General features: G+C 38.4%; 2 protein-coding genes across 3 annotated transcripts in view; one reads left to right on the forward strand and one right to left on the reverse strand.

Annotated features, from left to right (window-relative positions):
- The window catches only part of SH2D4B (SH2 domain containing 4B), a 112,410-nt gene extending 107,921 nt beyond the window's left edge, over positions 1-4,489 (reverse strand). Inside the window, exons 1-2 of the mRNA XM_035329514.1 lie at positions 4,231-4,489; positions 3,577-3,653 (exon numbers count right to left, since the gene is read on the reverse strand). The gene's annotated coding sequence lies outside the window, so the exon portion shown is untranslated. The remainder of the gene's footprint in view (positions 1-3,576; positions 3,654-4,230) is intronic.
- Positions 1-14,749, forward strand: part of LOC118168848 (rap1 GTPase-GDP dissociation stimulator 1-like) — a 51,038-nt gene extending 36,289 nt beyond the window's left edge. The window contains exons 7-14 of one of the 2 annotated variants that reach the window (XM_035329507.1): positions 260-385; positions 955-1,098; positions 4,068-4,202; positions 6,905-7,030; positions 10,658-10,797; positions 11,702-11,828; positions 12,884-13,012; positions 14,377-14,749. In XM_035329507.1, coding sequence (XP_035185398.1) covers positions 260-385; positions 955-1,098; positions 4,068-4,202; positions 6,905-7,030; positions 10,658-10,797; positions 11,702-11,828; positions 12,884-13,012; positions 14,377-14,510 — 1,061 coding nt within the window. In that variant the 3' untranslated portion in view covers positions 14,511-14,749. The remainder of the gene's footprint in view (positions 1-259; positions 386-954; positions 1,099-4,067; positions 4,203-6,904; positions 7,031-10,657; positions 10,798-11,701; positions 11,829-12,883; positions 13,013-14,376) is intronic. The other variant, XM_035329508.1, reaches the window with a different exon arrangement.
- Positions 14,750-15,880: the final 1,131 nt, after the last annotated feature.

Genomic DNA, 15,880 nt, shown 5'->3' on the forward strand with positions numbered 1-15,880 from the left:
GCTACAGGAATTAAATAAAAAACAGCATTAAAACAATGAAAGTAGTAAAGACAGGGAGTAATAAAACGGATGGAATAGAGTTCTGCTGTCTCAGTGCTTGTCTCAGATAAATAAATACAAAATATGTATGTATAAAGAAAACAGGAAAAGCTTTCAAAATCAAAGTAACATCTAGTCACTTCTGATTATAGGAAGATATGCTTTTAACATTTTATCAAATACAGAACCATTCAAAATCCTGACTTTATCATATACACAGATACAGCTAAGGAAGCTCTAAGCAAGACAAAGGTTGCTGAACAGCTGGTGAAACAACTGAGAAGAGCAGAGAACCATGAAAGGTTAGAAATCATCTTTGAGGTCCTACAAGCACTTGCAGAAAACGGTAAGGCTCCTTTTGGCTTGAGGGAAAGAGGAGAAAAAGGGATATTGGTGCTTAGCTTAATCTCCAGGTCCTACATTTGTTGGGGGATCCTACTAATGGAAATTAGTAATCCCTTCAATGGAAATAAACCACAAGAACATATGAAATCCCAGCCTGATTAAGGCTTGGAAGCTTAATAGGTGAGACAGCAAAGCCAGGCAGGAGAGAGTAGCCTTCCACTCTATTTTGGTAGAATATGACTTTGCAACAGAATACCAAAGTAAACAAAAGACTGAAGTTTTTTATTTTTGTATTAAAAAATTGATCACCAAATGCAAGGTATCTACTCTAAGCAGCAGTGTAACAAGCACTGTCAAGAATCCATCTAGAATATCTAGATATCTGATGAAAACTCTTAAGTGGCTTTGCTCATCCTGCCTATGGTTTCATCCTAGCACCAGGATGTCCAATAAACAAAAAAATGACCGCACCTGGAAAGAGACTGACCTAAATTCAAAGATTTAGCTTCCTAGCTTGAAACTTCAAATATGAAGCAAGAAACTTCTAGTGTGCTTTTGTGTTCTTTACAGATGCTCTAAAAGTTCAGTTGGTGGAGGCAGGTGTGCAAGAGGTGCTGTCTGACATCCTGCTGAGGCTCCAAGGCAATTCACAAGCTGAAAATACATGCATTGTGAAGGCTGCATCAGATCTCATTGTCTCTCTGCTTCTTGGAGGTAAAAATAAAATAAAATAAAATAATGGAATATTGACAGTCCAGATACATAAAGAAATGTCAGGAAGTCCCCTGGAAGAAGTGTTGTCATCTGCTTGGTTACTTCCATTTCCTTAACAGGGACACATCTGCAACCTCTTTAAGGGAATTCTCAGACATTGTACTTTTTCAGTGTTTATAGGACTTCAGTGCTCATGTTGCAATGTTTCTCCTCAAGCATCAAGCATATGCTACCTCAAGCAATCTAATTAACAATGTGAATGCTTCTGTGCAGAAAACAAGTGCAGGTACAAAAACCTCAAGGCCACTATTGCTGTGCCCATGATTGTGCCAGACACACCCAGCTTCTAACACTTTACTTTCAAAGCTGAGCCCAGAATCTGCTTTAAATTTAAAGCTAATCATCAGATTAAAACCTTCGCATGGTGTTGTGCCACACATCTGTCCTCATTCCCTACTCCAAGCCTATGTACGTACTTCAAGTATTTGGATTAACAAGTGAAATTTATGAATTTCCTTATAATGTAAACTGTACATTTATGTAGCAGGAAAAACATAATCATTCCAGGAATTTTGAACAATTCCTAACTTTCTCCATTAACTTAATTATCAATAAGGATTCCCTGAGATCTCTCTGAATAATTAGAGAGACATTTTACTTCAGAAAAACGATGTGACAGTATCACATGCATTTCTCCCCACCTCCCCCCACATCCTTTCTAGCCTTCCTTTCTTCATTGTCTCTTACCTAGCTCTGAAGCAGCCTTTGTGCATGGCTGCCCATGAAGGCCACAGAAATGCCCTCCGTGCCTTTAGACTTGCTATCTCCGGCTTAGCCAGCTGAATGGCTTGCTTTGTCACTCCCTCTTCTCCCTCCATCTCCCCGACAACCCTATTAGATATTTCATATGGAATAAATGAATAATCCTTTTCAGGCCCCAGTTTGTGCCTTTAATCTAAGAAAAGAAATCCTATGGAAATCTGATCTCAGCATCAAATGACTTCTGAGGCAGTGAAAAGATGACAGCTTTTGAAGCTATGAAAGTGGCTGTTCCTAGCAGAGTTTAACCATGAGCCATTAAATTCAAGGTTCTGCTGCCATCCAAGGCAAAAATCCATAGGAGAGAACCAATTTGGAGCTCTGTGACAATTGAAGCAAGGCAGCCACTAATGGGTTCTGCCTATTTGCACTTTACAAGAGGATAAAAAAAAATGCTCTGCCATTCTTTGGTGTGAAAGGTGGCAGAGGAGGGAAATTAAGTTCATTTAAGGTTAGTCTATATGAAGATGACAGTATTTTGCCTGTAGAATTTTCTCAGGCCAAAACAGCCTATACTCAGAGAATCATTCATAAAGACTAAAGGCAACCTCTCTTATATACTCTAACCTCCAAAGATTAGGACCAGGCAAAAGAATGTTTGAATAATCACAAGCAAAAAAAAATCACCTTTAGAGAATGTAGACATAAAACACTTATCAAAAGATTCTTGCATGAGTAAAATTTGAACTATTTTCACAGAATGACAGTTTTCTCATGAAAATATCCACTCATTCTATACACATCTGACTTTCTTATTTAACATATGGAGAAATACAGGGGGAAAAATGTGCCACTAACTCACTAACAGCAGTAAAAATGCTCAAAACTGTAGTGTTGGTTCAAAAGAGAACACAGAAGCTTTTACTACTTTGGGGCAGTAATAATATTCAAACAAGCACAGATGTTAAAACTACTACATATGGCCACTTAAGTGGTATACATACAAAAAAATCTTAGACATGCAGCTAGCACTATGAGGAACAACTAAAGCTACTTCTGGCCAGATTCTTGGTTTGTACCAACCAAGACTGCATAGTTTCACAGGTAGCTCTTTACCCCAGGTGAAGATGCAGTCTTCCTGTACGGCATGCACAATTTTTGCCATTTTCTAACAAATAATATTCAAACAGTAATAACACAGTAATAATAGAATGTTGACTGGTGTCAGGAAAATGCTTCTCTTGCAGCGTGATTAACTACACAGAATAATAAAGTACAGAAAAATATTTGCCAAATGGCATCCTCAAAACACTTCCTTCAAAAAGATGCGGAGGGTAACAGTTTACGTCAGCTCTTCAGGGGAAGGCACTTTCTAATTTCCTATCAAGGATAGCTAAGGAACTTCTGATAACAAAAGTCCTCTCATCGCCGCAGACTGAGTTCTCAAAAATAAAGGGAGACAATACAGACATACAGATATGCACTTACAAAGTATTGTGGAGCATGTACTGTGCAGAATGGTGATTCTTTGGAAAGTATAAATCAGCTCTTTCACCAGCTTTGAACGGGTAAAAACTCCTAGGTCAAGATTTTCCAAATTTCATGAGTGCAACATAGACTTATTTCAGAAAGTGTGTTTCTCAGAACAGGTAAGAAAAATCTAATGATTGTACTGAATACAAGGAGTAATAGCAGTACAAAACTAGTAATCAGACTCACCATTGCTGGCTAAGATAGCTGGTCTCACTATAGTCTCTTAAACCAGTAGAACAGCAAAATGGGGCATTAAAGCTATCCTGTGGAGAAATGGAAAATGCCACTAGTATTCCATCACACACGTGTGTGTGCATAGTAATATAGATATAGTAGCATATATATATATACAGTGGAAAGTAAAGCAGTATTGGAGGAAGAAACTGAATGGAGAAGATATGGATTTTAATTTGACAGTGATTGGCTCTAGAAAGTGTTCTCAAGCAAAGTTTTACCAGAGTATGCATCTCAGTTCACAAGTAGCTGATGCCCACTTCCATCTCTAGAGAATTGAAGACTGTAAAAACAATGCAAAAATGCAAAAGCTATTGTCTCAATCTCATCAAAACATTGAGACAAACAAGGCAAGGTCTCCCTGAATTCCTCATTCACATGACTAACTTCTATCAGTTTCTCATCTCATCTGTCTACCTGCTTGGTTTCTTCTCTTTCTTTAGATGGTAACTGTATACGAATGGTACAGGTGGGAGTCATACATCAGCTTCTGGACCTTTTGGAGAAACATGTGGAGAGTGGGGATGTCTCTGTACAACATGCTGCACTCAGTGCACTTCGAAACCTTGCTATCCCAGGTACAGAGTTTGAAGACCAATGACTTACTGTGATTCTTTGTACAGATGGATCATTTAATGGAGATACGTGCAGCTCTGTCCAAGTCATCAATTCCAATGCCACGTATTCTGAGGGGCAATTGACTTTTTTTCCCCCTGCAGAGACATATTTATGCATAATTCATCAGGACTTTTCAGCCATGCGAAGGGTCTAAATATAATACACTGTAAACTCATTGCCAGCTGCTGAAATGGTTTCCTATTAACAGCATACAGCAGTTTAAGATAAAAATGCGGAACCAGGCTTATAGCTTAAAATACATAGTTTGGGGTGGAGCTCTCATCAGACTTGGTAGATTTTTATTATTATTATTTTAATAAATTTGTTCTTCTCTAAAGCCAATATTCATTACGAATTTGGCCTGTATAACACTTTAAAAATTTTACTTGCAATCTTCAGTAAATCCATATCAGAAAATTTTGTGCTACTGCTTCCACTCAAAAATATAATTCAGACCAAAAATGTTTTACTGGAGACTTAATAGAACAGCACCACAGTCCCTACACCGTGGTATAGCACTCTTCAGAGGAGCACGATGACACTTTTCTGAAAAGAAAAACTTGGAGCTGTTTGCTGAATTTTCTATGTAAGCTAGCCAGCAGGCCTAGTTCAGTAAACAGTCCTACATATAGTCATTACTTTGAATAAACAAGAGCCCCACAAGACAACTTACTACTTTGCTTCCACTGCTTCCTTTTAAATCCTGATATACCTTGTACCAGGTGTATGAAGTCCTTATTTCTTCCCTCCCAATAGATCTGTTCAAAACTTCACTTATTCATTTCAATTTCAACTTGTTTTTTATATGCTCTCAGGTAACTTAGTTTTGCCTATAGTATTACCACACTCTCTGCATCGTAAGAGTCAGCCACATCTGTCTATTCAATTTTAAAAAGCATATTCCACATGATTAACCTCTCACCACTTCTGTATTCTCTGAAAAGACGTTTTCTACCACCGTTCACATTAGCAGACAGAGGCCTGTGCAATTGCTTTTTGGTGCTAGTAGTGTATGCAGAGATTTCTATGCATGCAAGCTACCTTACATCACTTACAACTTAACACAGCTTTTAAAAGATAATGAAAAGCAGCTTGGCTGTATGTGCGTATATCTACATAAGTATTTACATTGCTAAGCCTATCCTTGGGCATTTCTTAACAGAGCAATGAACACAGCTCATCTTGCAAAGATCATAAATCTAAAACTCCAGAAGAACATGGATGTAACCTACAACTTTGCTCCTATATTACTGCCTGATACATATAGTACTGATAGAACTTCATGTTCCCTGCAGCTGTATTTTAACAGGCTGAATTCTTAATTATAAAATATCAACAGATCATTAAAGAGCCTCCTTTTTGTTATCTACTCTGCTCAATGTCTATCACAAAACCTCTTCAATATTTCCAATTTCTTCCACAGAATTTCAACAAGGTGTCAAACTGGAAGAAAAACAAAAATAAAACCTGCAGACAACTAATCTGTGTAAACATAAAAGATCAATTAAAGAAGTGGAAGCATTTAATTAAAAAAAAAAAAAAAAAAAAAAACAAGCAGAACAGAATAGGCATTATTTAAATTAGCTGTAATTGGGCAATGCATAACTTAGATTTCAAAATACTATTACTAACCTCACCTCAAAAAATAAAAAAACAAAAATTGAAGCTATAAAACGCTCCTTCACATGAATACATCATTTTCACCAGTACACAACCTCCATCACTTTTAACAATTTGCAGCTGGCTACCTGGAAAAAAAAATGCCTGAGTGCAAATCCAAACAAATCATAAAAGAAAAATGAATTAAATAAAGGCCAACATTTGCAAAGGTGAATGGGGAAGTCTTGAGTTAATTCAAATAGTGATCTTAAAACTGTAAAAGAAACAAAATCATTATGCTTTAGTGACTAGAGTCAGCCTACCACTGAAAAACAAGCACACTAAGAACAAGTTATTTAAAAGTGCCCGCTTCTCAGTTTGCCCAACAGAAGGTCAGACAGAACAGACATCTTCCTAATTTCACTGTCATCCATCCCTCCTAAAAGGCATGCAGAAGACTGGAGGAAAATTGCTCTGGAGAAAGCAGCTTTTCATAGCACAGTTAAGCAGCATTAGGACTCCTTCCAGACAACTGTCTGATTATTACCAGGGATTACTGCACTAATGACTGGAGCAAAGATGCAAGATTTGGGAGAGGAAGGCACAAAAACAAAGGTGTAAACAACAGAGGATCAGTGAGCTCAAATACAAAAAATGTCAGAGTCATTTCTGCCACCCAGTTCAAGATGAGCAAGCACAGGAAAACCTTGCTCATATGGGTGGGTGAATAGGTGAATAAGCTATTACTAGAAAACTAAGGGAAACAACAGCGCTGTGTTTATCCTGTTATATACTGTATTCTAGACAGGGTTGAGATCAAAAGTACCCAAAATATTCTAACAGCAATGCCTAAAAACTTTGAGCTCAAAAAACAGACCTAAATGGTTGGGTTGTCCTGATTTCATCCAAGTACTCTAATGAGTTGGACCCTTTCGCTAAGAGCATAATGGAACACAAAAGTCAGAACAACAATTATATCCTATCTATACCTTCAGATGCTCGTACAGTTAGTGAGCTTCACATTAAAGTCCCTTCTTTTTTTTCCCCTGGTTCCATTTTCTAGTTGTTAACAAGGTTCAAATGCTGGAGGAAGGTGTGGCAGAACGGATTCAGGCACTTCTAAGGTCAGAGATGCCTCCTGTGCAGTTTAAGCTTCTGGGAACACTACGGATGCTAGCAGATGGTCAAGGTAGGGAATTACTAATGTTTCCTCACGTCAGCTACACATTCCTCTCCTTCCCTTCCCCCAAGACAACAGATGTGCATGTAGAGGCCAGGCTAAGTATCCTGCTAACCTAATTCCACTCACTCTGGACAAGTTCCAAACGAGGCCGTTGCTCAAGGCTACAAGCCCTCCCATCACGCCCTTTGCCACCCTCTGAAGTAGATGAGAAATCAAACAGAAGAATCTGCAGTAGTCAGGGAGAAACAGCAAAAGCCTAAAGAAAGATGCTTTCCACTGGACGTATATCAGCAAAAGCCTGAGTATGATGGAAAGGAGTCAAAATAAGGATTTATAATGCCAAACAGCAAGAAAGCAAATGAATAGAAGAATTGAGAAAAATAAAGGATCAAAGGTAGCTGAGGTTTGGAGAGGCAGGAGAAATGAATTTCTATCACTAACAGTCTCCATACACGTTCCCAGGTTTATCTCAGTAAGGCTCAAATGTTGCATTTACTTTAAGCATTGAAATATGGGATTATCTACTTCACACGTCACATCATTTGGTTTTGCAGAGACAGGCATGCAAAGGCAATGAGACTCAATGCTTCTCAAAATGTAATTACACGCGAAGCACACAATTTAGGCACAAAACCTTGGAATTACATTAAGATCTAGTACCATGTCCCAATTCTTTGATTTATTCAGCTTCTTAGCAGAATATAATGATATATAAAAACAATTTGCTGTGGGTTTTTATAAAAGTGCCCTAGTTGTCTCAAATCACCAAAGCAGCTGCTCTAGCATACTGATAACTATAGACCATGCTGATGTGCAGGAACAAGAACTCAAAAACATAATCAGAAAAGTTGTAGCCATTTTGCAATGGGAACTGACATCTGGCACAGAACAGTTACAACCACAAATTCAGTGCAATATGAAAGAGCAGAAACAAGCATGCTCCTCTGCACATCACTGCACGCTCCACACTCTGATTTGGCAGCTACTTGCACCAGTTTTCAAATGAACATGCATCAAATTCACATCTAGCACTCATTGGTTTGCACCAATTCCAATGCAGTAAAAAGCTGTTTCCACTTATATTTCACCATGGTCAGGAACAGACGTTGCAGGATACACAGAAACTTAGCTTCTTCTTCCTCTCATGCTTTGAAGGAGGCCATTAAAATGTCACTCCTCTGAAGTGATAACTGGATTTCTGGATTGTGAGGGACCATTTATCTTTTAAAATTGAGACATCAGAATAACATAGATCTATATTAACAAATCTTTTCCTTTTTCCACACTCAATGCTATTTTTCAGCCCTGAGACAAAGTCAAAATTTGGCACAAAATGGTATAACTTCTGAATCTGAAACAACACAGGTGTCAAAGTGCTGAGTAGAAAAAGATTTATAAGATTATTCAGAGTTTACCCATTTATGCCTATGAGCACACATTTCTCCCACCTTTAATTGCTTTCTATTGTTTACCCATGAGCTAACATTGTCCTTAATTAACTCAGCCTGAAATGCTTGTGAATACACATCTACTAACAAGTCCACACTAAATTAGCTACTGATATTAGTTAATTGCATTATCTAGTGTATATTCATTACTCTGACAATGACTGGGCATGCTGAGGCCTATGAAGTAGAATAGAAAAGGGAGGTTTCTTTCTAACTATAGAAAACTGCACTTAGCTCCGTCAGCTTCATTACACTCAAGTGTTGGCAATGTTTTTCACTTCTTTGCTTCAGAACAGCAGCAGAATTCATGCACCTCACTACAGGGCCAAAAGACCTTCAGCTCAAATTAAAGTTCAGTCATATGCACAATTGAAGTTTGGCATTTTATAAGCTAAGAGTTCCTTCTTAGTTCCTGTTAACGAAGGCTAACTGGTCTTTGTCTCAAAGAGCTGGCAGACATCAGGAAGTCCCTGGCAAACTGGGTCAAGATCCCTTTTTGAGCAAACCCCTTGAACTGGTTACATTTGCCACCCTCTTACTTCCATCAGCTTTCTAGACTAAACTGGATTACCATGATCTTCTCAGACTAACATGTAACATCTGACCTAGAAACAAAGCCTTTCTGTCAGAGGAGGTTATTGTGCAACATGCAACTTACCTCAAAACGAACACATTCAACTAATCTAGAAGTTCCCACATCGTTAGGGGATTTTGACCTGTGGATTGTTCCTTTGGGCCTTTGGGTACTGGACAGAAGCCAAGGAAGTGTCCATCCTGCTTCATCCATCTCCCCAAAACAGATAAAGTATAGTTTGACTTACAATTTCTGCAAAATACCCAAAGTAGTCACGTGGTTTGTTGACATTGACCTCCTGCACACTCTTGTTTAACCCCTTCCAGAATATCCCAAAGCAAATACAGTACACACAGAAAGGGATGGGTTAAAAACAAAACAGAACCAAAAAAAAAAAAAAAAAAACACAGAAAGGGACAGGTAAAGAAACTGGAGCAGGGTGATAGTATTATTGGCCAAACCTACTGCTTTTGTTCTAGATGCATTAACTTTAATTCTTCCTCAAGCCTTGTTTGCCTCAGGAAAGCTCCAAGAAACAAGTTTCTCAGCTTCTGATAACCCTGGAGACTTCTCCCAACACTTTCACCTTTCTGAATCTGCTTATAAATGAACAGGATTTTCTGAACTCAACCCCTGCTTATCTGATTTAAAAACTGTATTTCACAGTTCTCAGCACCTTCAAATCTACATTTTCCTTTGCTTTGAAAATCCTGTTCTGCCACCTAGTCACTTTTGAGCCATAGCACTTTAAAAGTGCATTATTAAACTACACTAAGACTTGTACAGAACCACGTGTTAGACCAAAGCAATACCAAGACTGCATCTTCCGCACAAGTAGTTTCTTTTGCTACTGAACTTGAAGAGTTTGGGAATTAGTTTCCTGTAGCAGCACAAATCTTAAGTCATGGCATCATTTTAGACTTTCACTTAGAAAAAGTTATTTAGTGAGGGATTTTGTTTGTTTTCTCTGTGTTGACCATATAGATTAATACTTCGGGCAAGTCCTGAGATACTGTTCCTGAAGCACCACGGAAAGTAAATTAATGTGTTCCTTCAAACTTGAGGAAAATTTTAATGGTGTTTACTATATAGTTCAACACGTTGTTGACTTGAGAATGTAATTACAGACATGCTGCAATTCTGTACCAAGGACTGGTTTCCCACATGCTTACCAACAGTAATTATAGCCATTACTGAAAGCACCGAAATGGTAAGAACAGGCTCCAAAAAGCCCATGATTCCATTCATACAGGGCTCAAAGCGTAAATACAAGAAACAAAGGGAAAGAGACAGCCCTCATGCGAAGGTTTCAAAATAGCAACATAATATTTGCTTTCAAAGATCTGAAACTCCTCATTTTAATCCCTGCTTCAGGGGCCTATGAAAATGCTAGCTTTATCGGAACAGCTTAATTTGTTCTTTACCTGCAAGCAGTGCCCTAAAACAACTGGCATTTCCCAAGCAAACATTTCCAAGATCACACAAGTCCAATGCTTTAGTTACAGCTCAGACCACAGGATGGAGCTCAGTATCCTTTATTACCTTTACATTCACATTTCAGTGACAAAGACTGAGGTTTTAAATGTCTCCCGATGATGCTTTTCTCTTCAGCTGATGCGGCTGAAATTTTGGGCCAAGACCCCATGCTGCTCAACAGACTCGTGCAGTGGTGTGATGTGAAGGACCATGCCGGCGTTCATGGAGAAGCAAATCGGCTGCTAGCATCAATCTTGCGTCACAACAGATCCCAAGTACGAGTAATTGCTCTGATGTTTCAACCTTTTTGTTCTCCTCTATTTTTAAAGCTTGTCCACATGGCTAGGGGTTAACTGTTAAACTGTATGTACAGCTATATAATTAAAAGTAGGAAAGTTTTTGGTACAATGCCTCTAATCTGCCTCAGTACTGAGTGAAGAGAGGGGAGTAGGAAAGCAATGCTCTCCGCAACTAGATGTCACACTGAAACAAGCAACATGGTTACCTACTGTCACTTGTTGACTTTTACCCTGCTTAAGACTTGACAAATGCTACAAAGGTAAAGCTTTTCTATTTCCATAAACAAATTAGTTTAAAATATAAAATTAAAATGATAAAGATAACTATCCTACATGTCAATCTCTCAGGAGTTCCAAAGAGCTCACTTATCTACCTACTGATCCTGTGTGATCTGGATCTGCTGGCAGATTATATTAGAACAGGCTTCTGTTTTCTGTAAATCGTGCCATTATACACAGACATCCCAAGCATGCTTTACTCTGAAGTTTCGATGAAGTAGATACTACCTGCAAAGGCTTTTTGACAGAGTAAAACCAAACCTTTACTGGTTTGAAGACTTAAATGAAAAATCAAAGTTCAAATTAAAACTCTTAAGAAACCATATATACACCTGCACAAACGTCTTACACATATAATTCTAAGTACCGATATTCCAAGTAAATTTGACCAGCCTTAAGCAGACACATATGACTAGTGCCAAAAAGAGTTCTCTAGTCCTGGGATACGTTCATTGCAAATACCATCAGCTTGTATTGCAGCAGGCAAATCATTTCCATCTATTCAGAGACTGGAGAGAGAGAGCCATCTAATTTCCCTTTTCATTCTACTTCATTCATAGCTCAGGTTTCAATCTGTGGTATTTTACCTTTGCTTTAACAGGAAGTGGTCAAAGCAGTGCAGGAGGCACAAGGAGTGAAGCATCTGGTTTCCATGACTACAAGTGAACATGCTGCCCTGCAGAACGAGGCTCTGAATGCCTTGGCAATAGCATCTGCTATTGATTTAGGTAATTTTTGCCTAGAAGTGTTTGTTAATATGAAGATCTTGCACAGTTAAGAAACACTCATGCTGTTAATTTCATATGCAAGAAAAAGCATGATGGTCTAGATTTAGCTCTTAACCATCATATAAAGGAGTTGACCCATCCAGAAAACAAGACCCCCAGAATTCAGGAATTGCCTGAATGTTTTTTGGCCAAGTAAAATAATCAGGTTGTGTGGACAGGCACAATCTGCTGAGTGCTGTATGACCTCAGAAACCTACAGAAACACAAAATGGAAATAGCGATGAGGGCTAGAAGAAATGATGAGGAAAGGTTTAAATGCAGACAGAATTAGACAGGGGCAAGTTATGGACTTGAATGGTCAGTGACGATTGTAACGGAGAAAATAACATTCAGAAGACAGCCGCTTGAATGCAGTAAACAAAAGCATCAAAGAAAGGACCTATTGAAAAATGCAAATGAAACAGATAAGAATAAATGCTGTAACTACTTCTAGTGATCTAGGTTTTCATAGACTGAGTATAATTTCTTTTCAGGTTTGTCCTGTATGACTGATCGTATTTAAAAATCCAATCTCAATTTATTACAATAAAAACAGCCATCACAAATTTACACACAAAACAAACTGAAAGTCAACTTTGTCAACTTTAAGTTTGGAATTTTTTATATCAACAAGAAAGCAAGACAGAGGAGAGCCCATTTTCATGCTTAGCCCACAATTAAGCCTCTCAGACTCGTGTGTGCAACTCATTTGAATGTCCTAGCTCTGATCATTAAGACTTTAATCTATTTTGGGTTTATTTTGTAGTGTGTATGTTATAGAGAGTTCCATATTACAGAATGAGGCTACTGAAAAAAACAGTCTATAGGAAATCATACAAAAATAAAAAACAACAGTATAGACAAGATGCTCAAGTCATCCTTGTATAAATAACTCATTTTAAATGAAGCCAGTCAGGAATTTTATTCAAAAAAGAAAAGCATGTTCACTCTTTGTAACGATCTTTTCACCCTCTTTTTACATAAAAGCTCAGCTATTTGCTTGCTTTTTTTTTCAGAAACCCTTGAAGCATCTTTTAAGGAATCACAGCTAGTACAAAGCTTACACAGACTTCTTCAAGATGATAATACAACTCCTGAGGTTAAATATAATTCAATGGGTCTTTTATGCAGTCTTCTTAATTCAGGTAACTTCATTTTAAGTAGTCTGTGATGAAAGGATGGATGTTTGTGAAGAAAACATGTATTTTCTGTCACTGAAATGTACCACTTGTGATGTTGCAGTCAGTGAACAGTAAAGATTAAAGAGGTTCATACTTTACTTATCAGTAAAAATCCCACTCGTGTTTTTTCTTCAGGAAAAGTAGATTAAACCATTAGTTAAGAAAATGAAAAAAATCCTTTATTTCCAGTGACAGTCAGTGGCATAATCAAGTCCTGAAAAGCAAAATCAGAGCCTTAAAATATAGGCATCTTTGTTCAAACTCACTGTACACAAATGTCTGGCAGTCCCACCAGGCTTTGCCTATACCATAGCATTTTTGTGTTCAAAGAAATAAGCTGTCTGCATCATCTTACACAGGCAAGCACACATTTTTTCTGCCTATGCTATAGGCAAACCAGAGCTGAGATAAAGCAGCATCTTTAGCAGTGCTGGATTAAATGCATAGCAACTTTTAGTAAAATGTCTGAAGGATCTGATTTCAGTTTGTCTCTCTCTCTGTGGTTAGGGAACATTTAAAATTCTTCCTGCAAGATCAGACTGCTCCTGTAAGCGTGGGGTGGCCTCACACCACAACTCACCATGTCTTTACACATAAACCATGGTAACCAAAAGCAATGACTGTGCTTAGGCAAAGACAAGAGAGCTGCTTTTCAAATCCTGGAGCTGCCCTTTATTGGCAGACAGGCTGGATTTTGTAATGCACTCCACCTTTTCCCTTGTAATCACAGGTATGTCACAGGGCTAAGCACTTGCATCCTTCAATGCAGCTGTGCAGTATTCACACAACAGATCTGATCTGTAAGACTTTTGCCAGAGGTGTATTTCATAAAAGGCTAACAAGGCACACAGGCAAAAAAGCTGGACCACATACAGCCTGTATTATATTTTCAAAGTACTTTTGTTTAATCAGTTCTTGGAAGACAAATGGAGAAGAAAAAAGTCTTAACCTGTTCATCATTTTCAAAGGGTTAAAGAATACCTATCAAGAGAAACATGTTTAAGTAACATTAGGGAAACATTTGTACAGTGAGGGTGGCCAAATGCTGCAACAGGCTGCCTACAGAGATGGCTGATGCCCCAAGTCTGTCAGTGTTCAAGAGGAGTTTGGATAAGGCCCTGAATAATACGCTTTAACTTTCAGTTAGCCCTCAAGAGGTTAGGCAGTTGGACTAGATGATCTTTGAAAATCCCTTCCAACTGAACTAGTCTATTGTGAAGCAGGCCATTTTACACAGCGAATGCTCCAAATCTGTATGTTGCAAAAATTGTCAGGAGCCGTTATGCCATGGCATGTCACTAAAGGTCAGCATTTAATCTCCCATTCAGGTGATCTGAGACAAGAAATAGAAGAGGACAAGATTAAAGAAACCCTTGAACGACTCTGCAGTCACAGCAACGCAAACGTGGTCAAGGAAGCTGCTGCAACGTTACAGGTTTTGAAGGGAGAACCACCCCACTAGCCTCCCTTCCAACCCAGAGCAACCTGTGCTGCTGCTGAGGAAAATGCAATAAAATGCCAGCTCAGCCAACGCTACCTTGCATTTGTCATGCTGCTGCACAACCAATGCTATTAAAGCCCAGGTACAGCTCCTGCTTTCAAAACTACACATACAAAAAATTGGCCTACAGATACCTTTATCACTGCTGCTCTTTACTGAGCTACTAACACACTGCAGTAGGAACAAATCCTGTCAAACAAGTGGTCTTAGAAAACATGATCTGAGAGGCAACAGGTAATTACCATCTCTAATACATATAAGCTGCCTGGTTCTGTCTAATCAGGGAATCAATTGCAACTTTAATTTTTCAAAATGAATATGACTTTAAAATCGCTGTAAAAACCTAAAGCTTGTATCATGCAACCCAAAACAACAGGGCTTTTGATTAGATGTGAGCTGTTGATTAAATAATGCAAAGGGCTAATTGGACCAGTTCAACTCCTGCACACTGTGAATCAACCTGGGTACCCAGTTGTTAACTCGTAATTTCAGAGCTCCCCATAAAGCTGTACCTTTAAACCACCTTCCCCTCCCCTTCCACATTTTAATTTCTGCTTTTAAAGCTCATCATAGAGTTCATACCTGCTAATATCACAATCTATACTGCTAAGCATCTGAGGTCTCATCCTACATTCAGAGTTGCAGCTATTGTAACCGGGCATGAATCAACATTTGCAGTAAACTGCAGTTAATGTCCAGACAGTACTTGGACAAGATACAAATCAAAGCTAGTTAGAAGTGACAAGTGGGCATGTGTGAAGATTTGAAGGTGGCCAGCATTTCATTAAGCCATCTCCAATAAGAGAACCTAGGCTTAACGACAAATATTAAAAATTACAGTAAAACAAATGTCTCTGAACACTTCTGTAAGACTTGTTCATGTTTAAAAAGTCATCTGATTAAAAAAATAGTAAGACCAGGATCTACTCCACAGCTTGTCTTTACAGGAACTTTCTGAAATAGTTGCAAGTAGGTTGCAGAGTCACATTGCCAAGATCCAGGTGACTGAATTAAACAACATGGCAGTGGTGGGAACTGAAAAGCTAGGAGACAGTGATTTTTTAAATCCAGCAGTAACACATTGTCTGTGAAAAAGTATTACAATTTTTGTTGCTATAAAAGCTTTTACACTTGGAAAACTCACTACCACTATTTAGTCCACTATATTTGTAACTGATCCATGCCACCAGATACCACTTCCAGGAGTACCGAGAAAGGGAACTTGACAAACCATCCATGACAAGTCACCCGGTAAAACAAGCAAGGTTTTGATTGCATAGTGAGAAAAGAAAAACAAGAGCTGAACTGTGTCCAGTTTCATCTAGCTTAAA

The sequence above is a fragment of the Oxyura jamaicensis genome, chromosome 6, assembly GCF_011077185.1.
Source record: "Oxyura jamaicensis isolate SHBP4307 breed ruddy duck chromosome 6, BPBGC_Ojam_1.0, whole genome shotgun sequence".
Taxonomy (NCBI): Eukaryota; Metazoa; Chordata; class Aves; order Anseriformes; family Anatidae; genus Oxyura; species Oxyura jamaicensis.